A 19340-nucleotide genomic window follows, 5' to 3' on the forward strand; every position below is an offset into this window, starting at 1 on the left:
GTTTAAATAAACCTTATACCTACTGCTCCTTTTAATAGCTTATCAGTATGGAACGTCAAAACCGCAATGTTTACATTTGATTTTTGTTGCCGGAGCTGTGTATGAGCTATTGATTTCTGTAACGCAGCTACAAAGCTATTCACCTGCTTTTATAGCAACTGGCAAAGCGCTGTTATTAAAGCTAGCAGATAGTGTAAGAAAACAAGCCATTTAGAAGCGACGGAAGAAGTTGACGGCTACTGTTAAACGATTAGCAGCAGAGTAACATCTATACAGATCGAGACAATGTTGCCTAAAAACAGTTTCAGCGATTGATGATGCATAAAAGTTAGCCCACAGAACATGCTGACAGATGTTTGAATAATGGTTGAAATAATGCTGAAAGCATACTTTTTAAGCTTATGTGCTGAAATCAGCATGTATGCCTCTTTCTAACGTTTATACAGCATGAATCTGAAAATTGCGTTAGTAAAACAACCTATAGGGTGTGCGAAGAAGCACATCCATAATTTTCTTTGTTATTTACATATGTCAAAGTGACGGTGATGACAGAGCAGCGGCCATTGAATCAGGAGATCAGGAGTTCGAATCTAGGTAGCAACAAAATGGATATTTGAGTTTTCACAAAAGAAAAACATTGAATAAACTCCGAAATTTACTCTCCTCTCAAATAATATTTAATCAAAATGAAACTTATTTAACAGATTTAAAAAATCTGAATAAGCGCCATTGAAGCGAATTATATTACTAAATGGTTTAATAAAGATTGAGAAAAAAATGTGCAACATGCTGTAAAGTAGTTGTGCAGGCACGCCAAAAACAGCTGAATAGATTCGCCAGATTTGCTGGTAAAAGCATTGAATAGAAGTTCTTGATCATATGTATAGCACACATATTCAGCTTGAAGCCGTATAGACGAGTTGAAATAAAATTTACAATGGCATTAAATGTTAGTTGGGCATGCGTCGGCGAATCAGCATTCTGGTATGGATAGTGCGTGGAGACGCAAGTACATTGTAGGTTAGTGCCACTAGGGCGTTTTGCCTCGCCAAATTGTTAGATGTTTCTTCAAAATGTGGAAATTTTCGGTTTTTCCTTCCCATACACTATTTTGAAACTTTTTTCGCCTAACCTACATAATTTTAGATCCAGTTTTGTTACGGCCATCTTAATGACGGTAAATATGAGGGAAACCACAAAAGGCGTTTTGCCTCGGGGGGCGTTTCGGGGCCTCTTCCCCTACAGATCATTTTGAGTATTAATATCCGTAGTTGGTAGATTCATTTATTTACTTGCGCCCAAGTACAATCATGGGAGATAAAAGCTTATTGTTTTTGCATGAGAGGCAATACAAGGAAAAGAAAAACGCCAAAAATTCTAGAAATCACTGAGTAGTGAGTGTTCTGGAAGCATTTCTTGTACAAAAAGTTACATGTAATTAAAGCATCCACAGCACGGGGTTTGAGGCCATAAATAGTACTTGACACAACATTCTTTTAAATCACATAGAATTGAGTCATATTGAATATCCATGGTCATAAGTTTTATTTTTAGGACTATCAAATCGTTAAACAGTGAAATGAAATAAAGCTTCATAGCCACCCAATTTTATAAAATATGGGAAGGAGCGGATACGACAAAAATTTCCATGTACATGAGATTATAATTATTCCCCTTGATTCAGAGAAATTTTCAAGCAAAAACCTTGTAAAAGAACTTCGAAATACATGTTTGATTTCAAGTTATAAATTCGCCCCGGGTATTTACTGTCTAAACCAGGCAAAGAATTATAATCATCGATCTAATTAACTTTTTAGACGAGCTAAAATTCACGTGAACGAAAATCTAGGAGAAACAACCCAATTAGTAAACAACGAATTGAAGGAAATTAATGAAATATAAATATCGAACGAAGGAATTAGTATCATCGTCCATATCTATTTAAGGTGAATTACGGCAGAGTGGCTGAGTGGCCAAAATGGCTGCCACACCGCGTTGTTGCTTATAGGCGATTAACACATCTGAAAAATATTTTTTCGTGTATGCTGTAAGTGAACAAAGGTGAAAAACTATTTTTGCTTTTGGAGTTATGTGCCCCTGAAAGCGCTATGTAGGTTTGAAATTGGATTCCAACGCGATTCACCTTAAAATGCACTCTAAAGCAGGGTCAACTACTTGCCACGCTCCCCAAGCGGCCACTTGACATGAGTAGACTAATGGACGCGTAGTGAGCGTCCGACTGTGTTTTCTTGTTCTCTACTCATTCGTGAGGAATCTTGTGCTTCTAACGGTAGACTGACGGGGAGGAAATTCTTATTTTCACACAAAAGCCAACCGACAAGCCGAAGCTGAACACCCATGACAGCAGTGCAGCCACTGACTCAATCACAATAATACTGACTGATGTCTCAGAGCTCTGTCTAAGCACATCAGACGGCTGCTAAGAAAGCGAATGATTTAAAAATAGGTGGTTCAATTAAATGTATCCTACCTCACAGTCAGCTTGTTTCGCACGCCACTAGACGATGATTGAAATCAAATGAGATACATTTAGGTACTTACGATGGAAACAGACACCTATACAGATCCATGATCGAGAGTCAAATCTTATATTATCGCTTTTCCGAGCAGGACCGGAACAATCTGGACCAATGAATATGGTGCGGAACTTCCAGTAGCCTTCGGGAGCTTCTTTGCGATTTCAGGTTATACCCACACGCACACACTGATATCTATATGTGAGGCTCAGGAACGCTAATTAGGTGTTCCCCTCGTTATAAGTGCTGTGTCATTCGGACTATCACTGCTTTTCGCTATACCGAACTGTTATCACTGTGCAAGAACAAAGGCGATTTCGTACTTTAGCGGAAACACTTCATAGATTGTTCATATCTGTCTATTATTATGTAATAGACACTCTTTCGAAATAAATGGAATAATCAATCTTATACTGGAATAACCATTCAGCATTCAGGGTTTAACACGTTTTTCAATCCCAAACTTTTTGTGTAGCAAAATACCACAATTTGTCAGAATATGGAAACGAATTAGTGCCGACGCGATCAATTACCAACTTTCGTATGACCGATTCGATTCGATGAACAAAACTCAATGATCTTAATTCGACAATCTATTGATTTGGATTAAATTAGATGCGCAACAAGATCTGAAACCGGAGCATCATCGTCGCCATCGCCGACCGGTGTCTTTCTCTTCGCCTAGATAAAACTGCTAGAGGTATGCACCACTTAGCAGCAGTTAGGAATCTGCGATGTGCAAGGTGGTGAAGGATTGCGACCAGCAGGGATCGGATGGTAGAGGAACTAAGCGAAGCAGTTCAAAGTCCATCCCGACTCAGTATCGTCTACCCTAATGGCTTGGGTAGATTTCTGCATTTGCATACGCTAATTCTCGTTGCGATGCTGTATAGGTTTGATACAAGATAATATCATCGTAAACTATTCTGAACACGATTACGCCACTATTTTATAACTGAAGAAAAGTGTTTTGTGGAAATTTTGATCTTCTCTCTGTTCTGTTAAAAAAAAGATCCTGGAATTTCCAGCATGTTGAACATAAAAAAAAACACTCAAAGTGCGTGCATGAAAATAAATTCAAAATCGCCTTTTTTTTCACTGTGACAGTATAGAAGGAAATGCGACGATGCCACTATTGCAGTGGAAACACGGGCACAGCTCAATCATGTGGGAGGAATGACGACGGCAGTTGTGTATGACAAGATAGCGGGTGAGAGCAAATCTCGTGATTGGATTTCAATGGTGACGAAATATTTACGAACTGTGAGGCACACTCAGTGCGGTCATTTGCTAATGATTTAGATAGGGAGACATGGGCACTGAAGCGAATTATACTAACTGGAAACAACGGCATGCAGCATATGAACCTTTTGCAGCATAAGTATAATGTTTAAGAAACCCGTAGTTTGAATAATTATGTTCATGAATGCTAGCAAAAAGGCATATAAAGTCAACAAATGTAGATTAGGACTGGCTTAATAGCATTTTACATAAATAAAATAGAACTTTGTTTTGCTTTTGGAATTCCTCCGGTAATCCAGCTTTTAGATAAGGATCTAAGCTATCAATGGATCATTAGAGAACAGCACATTTTACGAAGTCAATAGCCTCCTTTTATTATCCGGAATTTTGGCAAATAGGGGAACCCGCCAAATGACGAACAGCTAATTTAATTAGCCGTTCAACATGTGGCAAATTACCCTACTATGAAGTACGAATACGACATACAATACAATCCAGTTCCCACCAAAACTAATCCAAATCAAATTCAATCTTAATCCAATCCAATCCAAATCCAATTCTAAATCCCATCCAGATTTAATCAAAATTCTAACCAAATCTAATTCTAATTTAATTCTAATCCAAATCAAATCCAAATTCAATTAAGGTCCAATCCAAATCAAATCCAATAATTCAATCCGAATCCAATCCAAATCCAATCAAAATCAAATCTAAACCCCATCCAAATTCAATCCAAGTCCATTCCAAATCCAATCCAATCCAAATTCAATCTATACCCAAGCTAAATCCAATTAAAACAAAATCGTAATCCAATCTAGATCCAATCCAAATCCAATCTTAGTCTCACGCAAATCCAATCCATAACTAATCGAAATCCAGTCCAAATACAATCCGAATCCAATCCAAATCAAATCCAAATCCAATCTAAATGAAATCTAAATCGCATGCAAATCCAATCAAAATCCAATGCAAATCCAATCCATAACCAATCCAAATTCAATCCAATTCAAATCCATTCCACATCCAATCCAAATCCAATCCAAATCCCATCCAAATCCAAACCCAATCCAAATCCAACCCAAATCCTATCCAAATCCAAATCCAATCCAAATCCAATCCAAATCCAACCCAAATCCAACCCAAATCCAATCCAAATTAAATTCAAATTCAATTCTTATCCAAATCTAATCCAATTCCAAATTGAATGAAGCCCAAATCAAATCTAAATCCAATTTATATCTAATCCATATCCAATCCAAACTCAATACAAATCCAAATCCGACCCAAATCCAATCCAAATTCCAAACAAATCCAAATTTAATCCAAATTCAATCCTAATTCAATCCAAATCAAATTCAAATCCAATCCAAATCCAATCCAAAATCAAACCAATTCCAATACAATTCAAGTCCAATCCAAATCTAATCCAAACCCAATCAAAATCCAATCTAAATCCAATCAAATTCCAATCCAAATTCAATCCAAATTCAATCCAAACCCAATCCAAAGCCAAGTCAAATTCAATCTAAATCCAATCCAAAAAAAAAACAAATCAAAATCCAATCCATATCGAATCCAAATGCAATCCAAAACCAAGTCCAATCCAAATCCAATTCAAATCTAAATCAAATTCAATCCAATTTAAGTCCAATCCAAATCAAATCCAATAATCCAAACAAAATCCAATCCAAACCCATCCCAAATTCAATCCAAATCCAAATCTATCCAAATCCAATCCAAATCGAATCCAAATCCAATCCAAATGCAATCCAAATCCAGTCCAAATCCAATCCAATCCAAATCCAATCCAAATCCAATCCAAATCCAATCCAAATCCAATCCAAATCAAAATCCAATCCAAATCCAATCCAAATCCAATCCAAATCCAATCCAAATCCAATCCAAATCCAATCCAAATCCAATCCAAATCCAATCCAAATCCAATCCAAATCCAATCCAAATCCAATCCAAATCCAATCCAAATCCAATCCAAACCAATTCAATCCAATCCAAACCAATCCAAACCAATCCAAACCAATCCAATTCCAATCCAAATCCAAATCCAATCCAAATCCAATCCAAATCCAATCCAAATCCAATCGAAATCCAATCCAAATCAAAATCCAATCCAAATCCAATCCAAATCCAATCCAAATCCAATCTAAATCCAATCCAAATCCTATCTAAATCCAAACAAAATCCAATCCAAATCTAATCTAAATCCCATCTAAATCCAACCAAAATCCTATTAAAATCTAACCCATACCATCCAAATTCAAACAAATCCAAATTCAATCCAAATCCAATCTGAATCTCATCCGAATCCAATCAAAATCCAACCAAAATCCTATTAAAATCTAATCCAATCCCATCCAAATTCAAACAAATCCAAATTCAATCCAAATCCAATCCAAATCCAATCCAAATCCAATCCAAATCCAATCCAAATCCAATCCAAATCCAATCCAAATCCAATCCAAATTTAATCCAAATCCAATCCAAATCCAATCCAAATCCAATCCAAATCCAATCCAAATCCAATCCAACCAAACCAATCCAAACCAATCCAATCCAAACCAATCCAAACCAATTCAAACCAATCTAATCCAAACCAATCCAAATCCAATCCAATCTAATCCAAATCCAATCCAAATCCAATCCAAATCCAATCCAAATCCAAATCCAATCCAAATCCAATCCAAACTAATCCAAATCCAATCCAAATCCAATCCAAATTCAATCCAAATCCAATCTAAATCTCATCCGAATCCAATCAAAATCCAATCCAAATCCAAATTCAATCCAAATGCAATCCAAAACCAAGTCCAATCCAAATCCAATTCAAATCTAAATCAAATTCAATCCAATTTAAGTCCAATCCAAATCAAATCCAATAATCCAACCGGAATCCAATCCAAATCCAATCTAAGTCCCATCCAATCAAAATCCAATCCAAACCCATCCCAAATTCAATTCAAATCCAAATCCTATCGTAATCCAATCGTAATCCAATCTTAATCCAATCCAAATCCAATCCAAATCCAATCCAAATCCAATCCAAATCCAATCCAAATCCAATCCAAATCCAATCCAAATCCAATCCAAATCCAATCCAAATCCAATCCAAATCCAATCCAAACCTAATCCAATCAAAACCAACCAAACCAATCCAACCAATCCAACCAATCCAAACCAATCCAAACCAATCCAAACCAATCCAAACCAATCCAAACCAATCCAAACCAATCCAAATCCAATCGAAATGCAATCCAAATGCAATCCAACCAATCCAAACCAATCTATATCAAACCAAATCCAAATTTAATCCAAACCAATCCAAACCAATCCAAATCTAATCCAAATCCAATCCAAATCCAATCCAAATCCAATCCAAATCCAATCCAAATCCAATCCAAATCCAATCCAAATCCAATCCAAATCCAATCCAAATCCAATTCAAATCCAATCCAAATCCAAATCAAATACAAATTCAATCCAAATTCATTCCAAATCCAATCAAAATCCAATCCACATCTCATCCAAATTCAAACCAAATCCAATTAAAATTCAATCAAAATCCAATCCAAATCTAATCTAAATCCCATCTAAATCCAACCAAAATCCTATTAAAATCTAATCCAATCCCATCCAAATTCAAACAAATCCAAATTCAATCCAAATCCAATCTAAATCTCATCCGAATCCAATCAAAATCCAATCCAAATTCAATCCAAAACCAAGTCCAATCCAAAGCCAATTCAATTCTTAATCAAATTCAATCCAATTTAAGTCCAATCCAAATCAAATCCAATAATCCAACCGGAATCCAATCCAAATCCAATCTAAGTCCCATCCAATCAAAATCCAATCCAAACCCATCCCAAATTCATTTCAAATCCAAATCCTATCGTTATCCATTCGTAATCCAATCTTAATCCAATCCAAATCCAATCCCAATCTCAATCCAATCCAAATTTAATCCAAATCCAATCCAAATCCAATCCAAATTTAATCCAAATCCAATCCAAATCCAATCCAAATCCGATCCAATCCAAATCCAATCCAAATCCAATCCAAATCCAATTCAAATCCAATCCGAATCCAATCCAAATCCAATCCAAATCCAATCTAAATCCAATCCAAATCCAATCCAAATCCAATCCAAATCCAATCCAAATCCAATCCAAATCCAAATCCAATCCAAATCCAATCCAATCCAAATTCAAAATCCAAAAATCTAATCCAAATTCAAACCAAATCCAATCCAAATTCAATCTAAATCCAATCCAAATCTAATCTAAATCCCATCTAAATCCAACCAAAATCCTATTGAAATCTAATCCAATCCCATCCAAATTCAAACAAATCCAAATTCTATCCAAATCCAATCTAAATCTCATCCGTATCCAATCCAAATCCAATTCAAATTCAATCCAAATCCAATTCAAATTCAATCCAAATCAAATCCAAATTCAATTCAAATTCAATCCAATTCAAATCCAAATCCAATCCAAACCAACCAACCAATCAAACCAAATCCAATTCAACCAACCAATCCAACCAATCCAACCAATCCAAACCAATCCAAATCAATCCAAATCCAATCCAAACCAATTCAAACCAAACCAATCCAAACCAATCCAAACCAATCCAAATCCAATCCAAACCAATCCAAACCAATCCAAACCAATCCAACCAATCCAAACCAATCCAAACAAATCCAAACCAATCCAAATCCAATCCAAATCCAATCCAAATCCAATCCAAATCCAATCCAAATCCAATCCAAATCCAATCCAAATCCAATCCAAATCCAATCCAAATCCAATCCAAATCCAATCCAAATCCAAATCCAATCCAAATCCAATCCAAATCCAAAATCCAAAAATCTAATCCAAATTCAAACCAAATCCAATCCAAATTCAATCTAAATCCAATCCAAATCTAATCTAAATCCCATCTAAATCCAACCAAAATCCTATTGAAATCTAATCCAATCCCATCCAAATTCAAACAAATCCAAATTCTATCCAAATCCAATCTAAATCTCATCCGTATCCAATCAAAATCCAATCCAAATCCAAATCAAATCCAAATTCAATTCAAATCCAATCCAAATTCTAATCCAATCCAAATCCAATCCAAATTCTAATCCAATCCAAATCCAATTGATAACCAATTCAAATAAAATTCAAATTCAATTCTTATCCTAATCTAATCCAAATCCAATTTGAATCTAGTCCAAATCAAATCTAAATTCAATTCAAATCTAATACAAATCAAATCCATATCCAATCCGAATCCGATGCAAAACCAATCCAAATTCAAAACAAAACCAAATCCGATTCAAAACCAATTCAAAATCAATTTTTATCCAAATCTAATCCAAATCCAATTTGAATCTAGTCCAAATCAAATCTAAATTCAATTCAAATCAAATCCAAATCCAATCCAATCCCATCCAAATTAAAAACAAATCCAAATCCAATCCAAATTCAATCCAAATTCAATCCAAATTCAATACAAATCCAATCAAAAAATCCAATCAAAATCAAATTCAATCCAACCCAATATAAGTATTCCATATCAAATCCAATAATAATAAATCTGTATCTAATACAAATCCAAATTCAATCCAAATCCAATCTAAATCCCATCCAAATCCAACCCAAATTCAATCCAAATCAAGTCCAATCCAAACCCCATCCAAATCCGATCCAAATCTAATCCAAATTCAATACAAATCCAAATCCGATCCAAATCAATTCCAAATTCAAAACAAATCCAAACAGAATCGAATCCAAATGTAATCCAAATTCAATCCAATCAAAATCCAAATCCAATCCAATCCAAATGATGGTATTTTAGCAAATACAATGGTGTGGTATGAAACAATTTATTATGATTTGTTTCATCTAAAATCAACTCATTTTTGTCCAATTTCTAAAAATCAATGCATTTGGTACCTGGTGGGTCGCAAGCAATATGGGATTCTGCTAGGTGGATCTCATATCCAAAAGAGTTTGGGAACCTCTGCTCTAAGGGCATGTATGGACACCATGGGTTGCTATTGGCTTTGTACCAAGTGAAATTGACCTTATAGACCATGGTTCTGAACTCCGGAATGGTTTGAAGAACCTAGAACATCTGTCGAAATATTGACTGCGGTCGTTATTCATCGACCCTGAAATTATGTTATACACATCCTCTAGAAAAAAAAAACAAAATAAAAACGTTCATGCGCAGTGTTATTGTGCAATTTTTGCCCATATAAAAGTGGCCAACTGGCGATCCTTACTCCGACGATTACACAATGTAGGTATGGCTGATGAACAGTTTATAAAAAAAAATATGAGCCGACGATTATGTTGGGTGTACAAACACGTATATTTGGCTGAGATATTTCTAAGTCAAATCCTGGCCAATATGACCCGAACACCTTGAGTGAGATTTCTTTGTGAAGCCCTTCAGGAACGTCATACAAAGTAAGTCAACGTTCAGGAACAGTAAGTTTTCCACGAAATAGGAAAAGTCAAGTCAAGTCAAAAGTTTCAGATCTTCACATTGTTGCGATAAAATATTCTAACAATTTGAAAATGCGATTCGGGTCGAGTTGATCCGAGCACGATGGGAAGGTTAAGTGACAAATTAAGCCAAATTTTTAAAGAAAATTACAATAATTTATTTTAGCAAAATATTTCAAAACTTTTAAAAAGGCACGAGAGAAGCATAGTGAAGCAGTTACGAATGGAATCTTTATAACACCACTGCAAAAAATGAAGCAACATAAACGCATTTCAACCATCTAAGACGAGTTAAGTAACTCCATTAATTCCACCAATTATTTCGATATCTTTGCAGATACGTATTTCGACCCCACAGTTGTGGTCGAAATACGTATCTGCAAAGATATCGAAATAATTGGTGGAATTAAATGGAGTTACTTAACTCGTCTTAGACGGTTGAATACATTCCACTAAAAAGAGCTTAAAATATTTATTCTGATAAACGCATTTGTCAAGAACTATGAAACTAGGTCCGTGGCAAATCCATGTTTCGAAAATTCAGAAAATTTGTATTTTGTATTTTCACAGTACCGTATATTCATAGTTATGAGGAATTTCCTTTTTTGACCACAATTTAAGAATGCTACATTTCTCACTTGATCATGGATTCGAAACATACCGAACCATGGTTGCAACGCGGTACGTACAGCATCGTAAGCAGTATTCCAAACAACTGGCGCCTGCTAGTCGTTACAAAGTATCAACTTTCACCACCAGACGCCATCGCCGGTCAACGCGAATCGATCCCGTCCCGGTCATGCATACTGAAAACCCTTGCCGAGCGATCGGTGACGCCCAACCAAACTCCGCAGCGAGCAGCAGCCAGCAGCAGGTTCACGCGAGGCCAACGGCGAACGGAGTAGAAAATCTCAACCGATGTGATCGCCATCAACTGCTTCGATCGGATAGATGGAGCTTCAAGTGCACCAGCATCTAGCCTATCATTCGACGATATGAACGGGTGCATGCGAGTATGGGACTGTAGAGTACACGCGAACAAACCGTGCTTTCGCGCAATGCTGTAACTGCCATCAATCAGTGAGTTATTAGTAATCAATGAATCGAAACACCAGGGCACCCGTTTCCTTATCAATGTTATTTGTGTTTGCTTTTGCTCTAAGTGTAAACATTGATGGTGCTCTGAATGTTTCGAGGTTTTGAATTTCGATTCCGGTTTACCACGCATATGACGGGGTTCGTTCTATCGAGCACACAGCAAGAATGCTAGCCAAACAGCTGATCAAATCGCTTCGAGTCATTTCCGTTTTCTCGTTAGCATTCGAACAGCAGAAAGCACTGTCAACGCCAGAATGGAATTTATAGATGATAAGCGATCACGCTCTAATATTGCGTAAATGGTAGGAATGTCGAGCAAATTCGCGCGAAGAGTCTATGATCGCGCGTACAGCCATCATTGATCGCTGCTGGTGGGCATTTGATCGATTTATGACTGAGAACTTGTTTGCGCGCGATAAGATGCAGCCGAACTTTTCGGTTCCCTTGGGATTTAGAGGTCAGAAGAATCTAAAACTGGCAAAAATGCAACCGGTTGGTCGTTTTAGAAGAGGGCTCGGACCGAAACTTCACGGGTATAAAAGATGATGGTAGTCTACCAAATGCAGTACTCAACATCTGTTCTGCAATTTGCAAACATCTGCTAAGCACAGCACACAAGATTAAACGATTCACAATGCGAGTAAGTATCAAAATAATATTTTTTCAAGGAGTGTGTTCTTATTGATGCTTTCTATCCTTACAATTTCAGTTCACGATCGTTATGGTGGTAGTCCTACTAGCAGGAGTCTCAATGACATCTGCAAAGCCACTCATCCTGACCAAAAAGTTCCTCCGATACGTCCTGCCAACAGTAACAGCTAAAGTTGCCGGTCTATCCGGGCTAAGCGGTCTTACTGGTCTCACTGGTCTCACCGGATTGAGCGGGTCTCGACACCTAGGTGCAGTTTCGGGTGGCAGAACTAAGGAGTCGATCGGTTCGGTGTATCTGCCGAACCGAGTGTACTCCTTCCTGTTCCCCAGAGACTCGATCAACCCCCCACCATCGGTTGTCTACCACTCGTTGGAAGATTACTGCGCTCCTGATCCGTTCGTGCCATCGCCAGTGCCAGTGCCCGCACCCTACGGAGTTCCAGTAGCTTACCCTGCCCCAGTTCCATTTGCCTCCGGTCTACCAGCACCGCTTCCAGCACCCGCCCCAGTAGGAGTTTCACAAGAATGGGAAGAGAGCAGTGCCCACGCAAGCGCAAACGCTAACATTGCTCCGGCTCATCCCCCAGTCTATGTTGCCGAGACCCCAGCCGTACGGCACGAGGCTCCACTTCCTGGATATACTGGATCAGTGTTTTCCACGAACACAGCCCCAGCACCCGGGACGGCACCATTCTAAGAAGGCTGACCCAAACTAGGCAAATGCGCACACACATGACTTGGTTGGACAACAACATGCGACGTCAGATCTAAAGATTTGTACGAATGTAGTAAATTATTTTAGCCAATTGTACGATTTTAGGATATAATTATAGCAAATTGCGTCTCTTAGAAGAAAAAAATAAAAGTGATGCCAAATAACAATTTCATTTGTTTAATAATGAATTCCGATAACGTTCAAAAAAGGTACATGTAGTAATGAATGACACTACAGCTTCTCTTGCTTACCACATATAATGACAAAAAAAGGCACTCAGTGTGTTTCAATAAAGAAATATTGCACAAATATATTATTAGTTTTGAAGACAATCAACACAATCAAACAGGCATGGCGCTTCCATCTGCTCAGTATTTTGCATTAGCGAAATCCAACCATACATTCAATAGCAAATTGTAATTTAAATGAACATTGCGTCATACATTTCATTTGAATAGCCAAAACTAATAAGGAAAATCGGGGCATGTGCAGCCTATTGGCGTATATGGATACTAATGAAACCTAATGTTGTTAGTGGATGGGAAGTTCTTATTAACGTGCTCTAAATCACTTTCACTGGTCCCGCAAAACTATTATGAAAAATGTTTAAAACTTTTCTACCAAATTTTCGTCCTGTGTATCTTGAATCAATTTGAATGTGGATAATATTCCCAAGAGCAATAAAGATATTTTGTTTTATCAAACGGCCTAGGCGTCACGATTGATCGACGATTGGTCAAAGATGATATTTGTTTCTCTTATTAGCACCTTGATGCCATATTTCAGATAAAAAGTCTTATGCTTGGAGAAATAAATAAAAAAAATATTAAATTGTGGTTCACCACATGTGTTTAGGATTTGAAGCAGTTCACTTAAAACAAAGTAAGATATGCCTCAAGATGGTGTTCAACCTGTTAAAAAAAAGAAACAAGTCTTTTTATTTGTTTTTAAAGTAATGAACATGTGATGTAGTTCATTACAAATATAACCAGAACAGTAATTCTGGTCCGAATTCACAAATCGAAAGCACTCGCAGTTCGATCCAGTAACCTGAGCTTAATACAGTTGTCAGGAAAAAATTTCAACAATTAAATTTCTAGCTCCAAGAGAAGAAAAGTAGAATCAGATATACCTGCACAGGTACAGGTAAGCCCGTTTCTATGTACTGAAGGCTGTGATTTTTCTAGCTCGGTTTAATCTAATCCAGGGTAGGCACTAAATTGCTTCGAGGACTCACCATACACCAAACAACTGGAAACTAAAGCGAACCAATACTATAAGAACAGACCCTTATTCCAGAAAGAAAATTGTATACAGACTCGAAGAAAAAGTTTAAACATATATTTATTTATCTTTCGTCATACAATCATTAAAAAGGGGAGCAGGACTTTTTTGCGGCCAATCCAGATCCGTTGAGGCCCACGTCTGGCATAAATGCATGCAATAAGAGAGGGTGGAATAGTGGTGGTTCATTTTGGCTGAATGCCACGTCAATTATAGCTGCGATGTTCTCAGGTCGATCATTTCCGAAACTCAGCTTCGTTCTGACGTTCCGCGTGCTCGCTCACGATGCAGTGACGCATCGTGGGCAAGACCGTTGGACCTCACTCAAACCCTCACCCTCTAGGCTTCGGACACCGCTTTCCATGGCGTGGTTCAACAACCACCAACACGGGACTCGCCCAAGCTTGTCAGGCGGCGGTCACACTCGCTAGGGACACCTCAATTCCAACCGGCAGAGCCAAACAACGTGTCCGCTTAGGGTTGCGTTGCCAGGTTTTGTCAAGGGTGCCACGTAGTCCAAGATCGTTGCACGGAAAATGATCAGGCGTCATCTTTCTAAGTACTAGTGGTAAATTGGAACATCCAATTCACCACTAAATTGGCCGGAATACTCCTCGGCCTTACTTTGAGCCACTTGCTGATTTGCACATCCCCTGTGAACTATCTCTTCATCCTTCTTGACTGTTCAGGTTTGCTTCCCAAATCTTCTCCTCAATATCCTCCTCTTCACAAACTTCCTAATCGTACTATTCTCTCTCATTTCTCCTCACTCTTTCTTCTCCACTTTTTGTTCGCAGTCCAAACTATCAACATTTAAGATTTGCCCTTTAACAAACTTTTATTTTATTGGGAATGTTCAATGAAACATTCCTGATTATATTTTTAAGTTTCATTTTTTTCTTTTTGATGGAGACAATCATTGTGTCATGGTAGATTTGAAATATTACGTGAATATGTCTAACAAGACGGTAATATTTATGTGTTTAGTTTCAAAGTAGTAGAAAGCTACACAGTAGGGGAAAGTGGGGAGACTTGATCCCCGGGGAGACTTGATCACTCCCTGTTTTATCGAGAACTAAAGCAGTTTTGTTCTAGCGTATTTTTTAGTAAAGATCCTCTAGACAAATGACCTTTATGTGGTGAGTTATTTTTTGGATTGACAACCTTATTTATTCTGCGGGGCGGTTTGTATGTTTTGACCTTCCTAAAGATTTTTTTATTGACCACGCAAAATTTGAACAACTTTTCATAACAATGACCAAATGCTTTCGTTTTTTTTTCACAGCACAAAGCCATAAATATGCTTAATGATCTGTACTGATGAAAACGTCAACATTCCATCAAAGTTTTATTTAGGATATTTGGACTTGAAGTTATTGCCTCAATATGGAGACACTTGATCCCCCATTAGTTACCCATACAACAATTTGGCGAAAAAAATCAGAAAAACATAAATCTATTCCCAGGATTCTAATTTTTTGTCAGGAAAAAATATCTATTGCGTAGATATCTAAGAAAGGGGATCAAGCCTACCCAATTTTAAAATTGCATGTGCTGTCGAATTCAATAACAAAAATCGTTTATGTATACACACAGCAAGGAAAAATATTTTTAAAATCTGAGGGCACCTCCTAGTTCTAGGAGAGGTATCAATTTCCCCCGAATATTTTGAAAGTCGATTTTTGACAGCACTTCAAAAAATCGATTGTGTATCAATAACAACTATAATTTTAGGACTGTCATACATCAGTAGAGTTAAATACTATATTTCTTGGAGAGTCTGTGTGGAAAACGCGTATGTTTATTTATTTTTGGCTGTGATACATCGGAAATCAGAAAAGGGGATCAAGTCTCCCCAGTCTCCCCTATTGTGGTAAAATAGTATTTCGAAGCATTTATTAAAGACAACAATTTGTAATATAGTTTATGGGTGTGAAAGCACGGCAAAATGTAAACTCTAGCGAATTCAACTCGAATTCATACGATCTCATTCAATAGATTGAATAAAACATCAAAATGAAATATCTATTGGTATTAACTAACTATGCTAACTCAAGCTGTTGAATTCATTGACTATACAATGCAATGCAAAAAGTGAATCGTTACTATATGACTGTATGAAATGCGGCTGAGTAATAAACGCTAACAAAGAATATTGATGATATCTTTTGCCTATTATTTTCTTTACGGCAAGTTTTAGAATTTTTGATATGCAACGTTTTCAGTGTTAGCTATTTAATAGAACATGCTCAGCTCAGACTGCATTTGTTATTTGTTTTTATCCGAGCTTCCGAGCCTTTTGAAAGGAGGCTTCCGGGCCTCTTGAAAGGAGGCTTCCGGGCCTCTTGAAAGGAGGCTTCCGGGCCTCTTGAAAGGAGGCTTCCGGGCCTCTTGAAAGGAGGCTTCCGGGCCTCTTGAAAGGAGGCTTCCGGGCCTCTTGAAAGGAGGCTTCCGGGCCTCTTGAAAGGAGGCTTCCGGGCCTCTTGAAAGGAGGCTTCCGGGCCTCTTGAAAGGAGGCTTCCGGGCCTCTTGAAAGGAGGCTTCCGGGCCTCTTGAAAGGAGGCTTCCGGGCCTCTTGAAAGGAGGCTTCCGGGCCTCTTGAAAGGAGGCTTCCGGGCCTCTTGAAAGGAGGCTTCCGGGCCTCTTGAAAGGAGGCTTCCGGGCCTCTTGAAAGAGGCTTCCAGGCCTCTTGAAAGGAGGCTTCCGGGCCTCTTGAAAGGAGGCTTCCGGGCCTCTTGAAAGGAGGCTTCCGGGCCTCTTGAAAGGAGGCTTCCGGGCCTCTTGAAAGGAGGCTTCCGGGCCTCTTGAAAGGAGGCTTCCGGGCCTCTTGAAAGGAGGCTTCCGGACCTCTTGAAAGGAGGCTTCCGGACCTTTTGAAAAGAGTCCTCCGATCCTCCTTAATGAAAGCTTTCGAAAAGCGTAGAAGGATACTTCCAATCCTCTTGCAACGAAACAACTAAGCTTTTCGAAAAGAATGCCCTATATCTTTCAAGTGGAGGATTCCGAACGTGTAGATTTTTGTTCAGAAGCATATTCTAAACATATCATTCAACATTTTCTTTCGGTCAGGTAGATGACATAGAAGAATTTTTAAATTTGTTTTGTTCTGTCCATCTGCCAGTATGCATTTTTGTATATTTTTGAGACACGAGAGACACAACGAGAGAATCATTTTATTTTGGTCTGAAAAATCTAATCCCCAGGAAAATTTTTTCAGGAAAAAAGGAAAAAAAAGTTTTCAAATTTTCAACGGGAAATACTCTAAAGTTTTCACGGGAACTTCTTTGAAATTTTCACGGGAAATTCTTTAGAATTTCTTTGGAATTCCCAAGGCAGGGTGTGTGGAATGAATTATTGGCAGTGGCTGATTTTCTACCCGCCGCTTCCACATCCAGGCGCTATCGTATATGCGCAAATAGCTAACATGAGTTAACCGCCAGAAACTTGTATGGTGAAAGACATCTCACGCGGGTTCGCGGTGTCCGTAGTAGCCTACCAAATATTTTTTCGATGCAGGTGCCTAATTTTGAGAAATCGAGTCTTAGATGCCTTTCGCCATACTGATTTCAGAAAGTTAACTCCTAGTGTGCCGCTGTAAGCACGCTCAAAGCAGGCGATTCATTTACATATGAAAATGGGTATTTCAAAGAGAAAATATTTGGAATTATCATCAGAAACTGTTCTATTTTTTTGCGAAAATGGTTCAGAATTTCTACTGTAATTCTTTCGAAATTTTTAACGGATATTCTTCGGAATTGATCGAAAAAATACGGACCTAACAGGTCGTTTGCCCGAAATAGTCGTTTGGCTGAATAGGCCTTGTGGTCAAAACACCATTCGGCAGAGATTGTAGTTTGGCAGGAAAGGCTATTTTGCCGGAAATGTCATTTTCTGAACGATTTTTTCAAGTCTTTACTTACGTGGATCACGGATTTACTGAACGAGTAATACGGTTAAAAATGTCGACCCGTTCGGCCAAATGACCAGTTGTTCTTCTTCTTCTTCTTCATTGGCATTACCACTGGGGACATTGCCGCTTCGCAACTGTTCATTAAGCACTTCCACAGTTATTAACTGCGAGGTTTATAACAAATGTTACCACTTCTGCATTCGTATAACATGAGGCTTACACGACAACACTTTTATGCCCAGGGAAGTCGAGACAATTTCCAAACCGAAAATTGCCTGGACCGGCAACGGGAATCGAACCCAGCCACCCTCAGCATGGTCCTGCTTTGTAGCCGCGCATCTTACCGCACGGCTAAGGAGTGCCCACCAGTTGACCAGTTGTGTTTAGCCAAATAACGTTTTCGGTCAGATGGGTTTGTGGCCTTTCGGTGAATTCTTTCGTACGATTCGGTGGAAGGCCTTTTTCAAATGCCATTTGGCCGATTAACATGTTAAGGCGAGTATCATTTAGCCGACTTCCATTTGGGCGAAACGGTTATAAAATGTCATTTGGCTGAAAGTGTTATACGAGCGAACTGATAATTTGGGCAATAAAGTTGTGTCCCCAACAGATCATTTGTCCGGAAATGGCGTTTAGCCGAAATGGTCGTTTGGCCATACGAGTATTTCGGAAATTTCTAAGGTTAACAGAAATTTATTGAAGATTTTCCGCAGATTTTAATTTTTTTAATTCCAGCGAAAATAATTCCGGAAGCCCTTCTTTAATTCTTGTGAAAACATGCTCAGGAGTTCATACGTATATTCAAACAAGTTTTTTTTTCTTGCGAAAATTTCTTCAAGGAAGGTAATTCTTTGGTTTGTCGGAAAGAATTCTTATATAGATAGTATCTACTAGATACTACTGGAATTTTAGCGGAAATCTCCGAGATAATCTGCGAAAAAAATCTAGAAATCCTTCAGAAACTCATCATTTGTTTGCAAATTCCTCCTGGAAATTCCGAGAATACCTGTGAATTTCCAGAAAAGCTTCCCTTGGGAATTTATGCGGATTCGTGATATTATTTGAAAATTAATATAAATGCTCTCAGAATAATCTGCGGGAAATATTCTGAGAATAGATGCGGAGGTTCATCTGAATTTCTATGGAAATCGCTTTGGGAATTCATGTAAAAGTTTGTAGGTGAATTCCTATGGAAAATTTCCCGGGAATTCATTCGTAAATTCATAGCGGAAATTCCGCGGTTTATTTACAGAAATTCCCTGCGATCATCGCTCCAGGAAATTTCTACGAGAATTATCGTCATTTTTTTTTCAGCGAATACATTCAGAAATTCCTCCATGAATTTCTGGGGGAATCGCTTTGATAATTCCTGCGGCCAT

The 19340-nt window shown here is 38.1% G+C and overlaps 2 protein-coding genes across 3 annotated transcripts in view; one reads left to right on the top strand and one right to left on the bottom strand.

The window, feature by feature from the left end:
• The window catches only part of LOC134212866 (protein mothers against dpp-like), a 121890-nt gene that overhangs the window by 88381 nt on the left and 14169 nt on the right, over positions 1 to 19340 (bottom strand). The window contains exon 1 of one of the 2 annotated variants that reach the window (XM_062691122.1): positions 2563 to 3009. The exons of the other annotated variant lie outside the window; for it this stretch is intronic. The gene's annotated coding sequence lies outside the window, so the exon portion shown is untranslated. Of the gene's footprint in view, positions 1 to 2562; positions 3010 to 19340 lie in introns of those variants that run through there. 2 annotated transcript variants of the gene reach the window in all.
• Positions 11805 to 12934, top strand: LOC134217010 (nematocyst expressed protein 3-like). The gene is made up of 2 exons (XM_062695763.1): positions 11805 to 12041; positions 12111 to 12934. The coding sequence occupies exons 1-2, from the start codon at positions 12036 to 12038 to the stop codon at positions 12747 to 12749; spliced, it is 645 nt and encodes a 214-aa protein (XP_062551747.1). The 5' UTR covers positions 11805 to 12035; the 3' UTR covers positions 12750 to 12934.

This window comes from Armigeres subalbatus, chromosome 2 (genome assembly GCF_024139115.2).
Source record: "Armigeres subalbatus isolate Guangzhou_Male chromosome 2, GZ_Asu_2, whole genome shotgun sequence".
In the NCBI taxonomy this organism is placed as follows: domain Eukaryota; kingdom Metazoa; phylum Arthropoda; class Insecta; order Diptera; family Culicidae; genus Armigeres; species Armigeres subalbatus.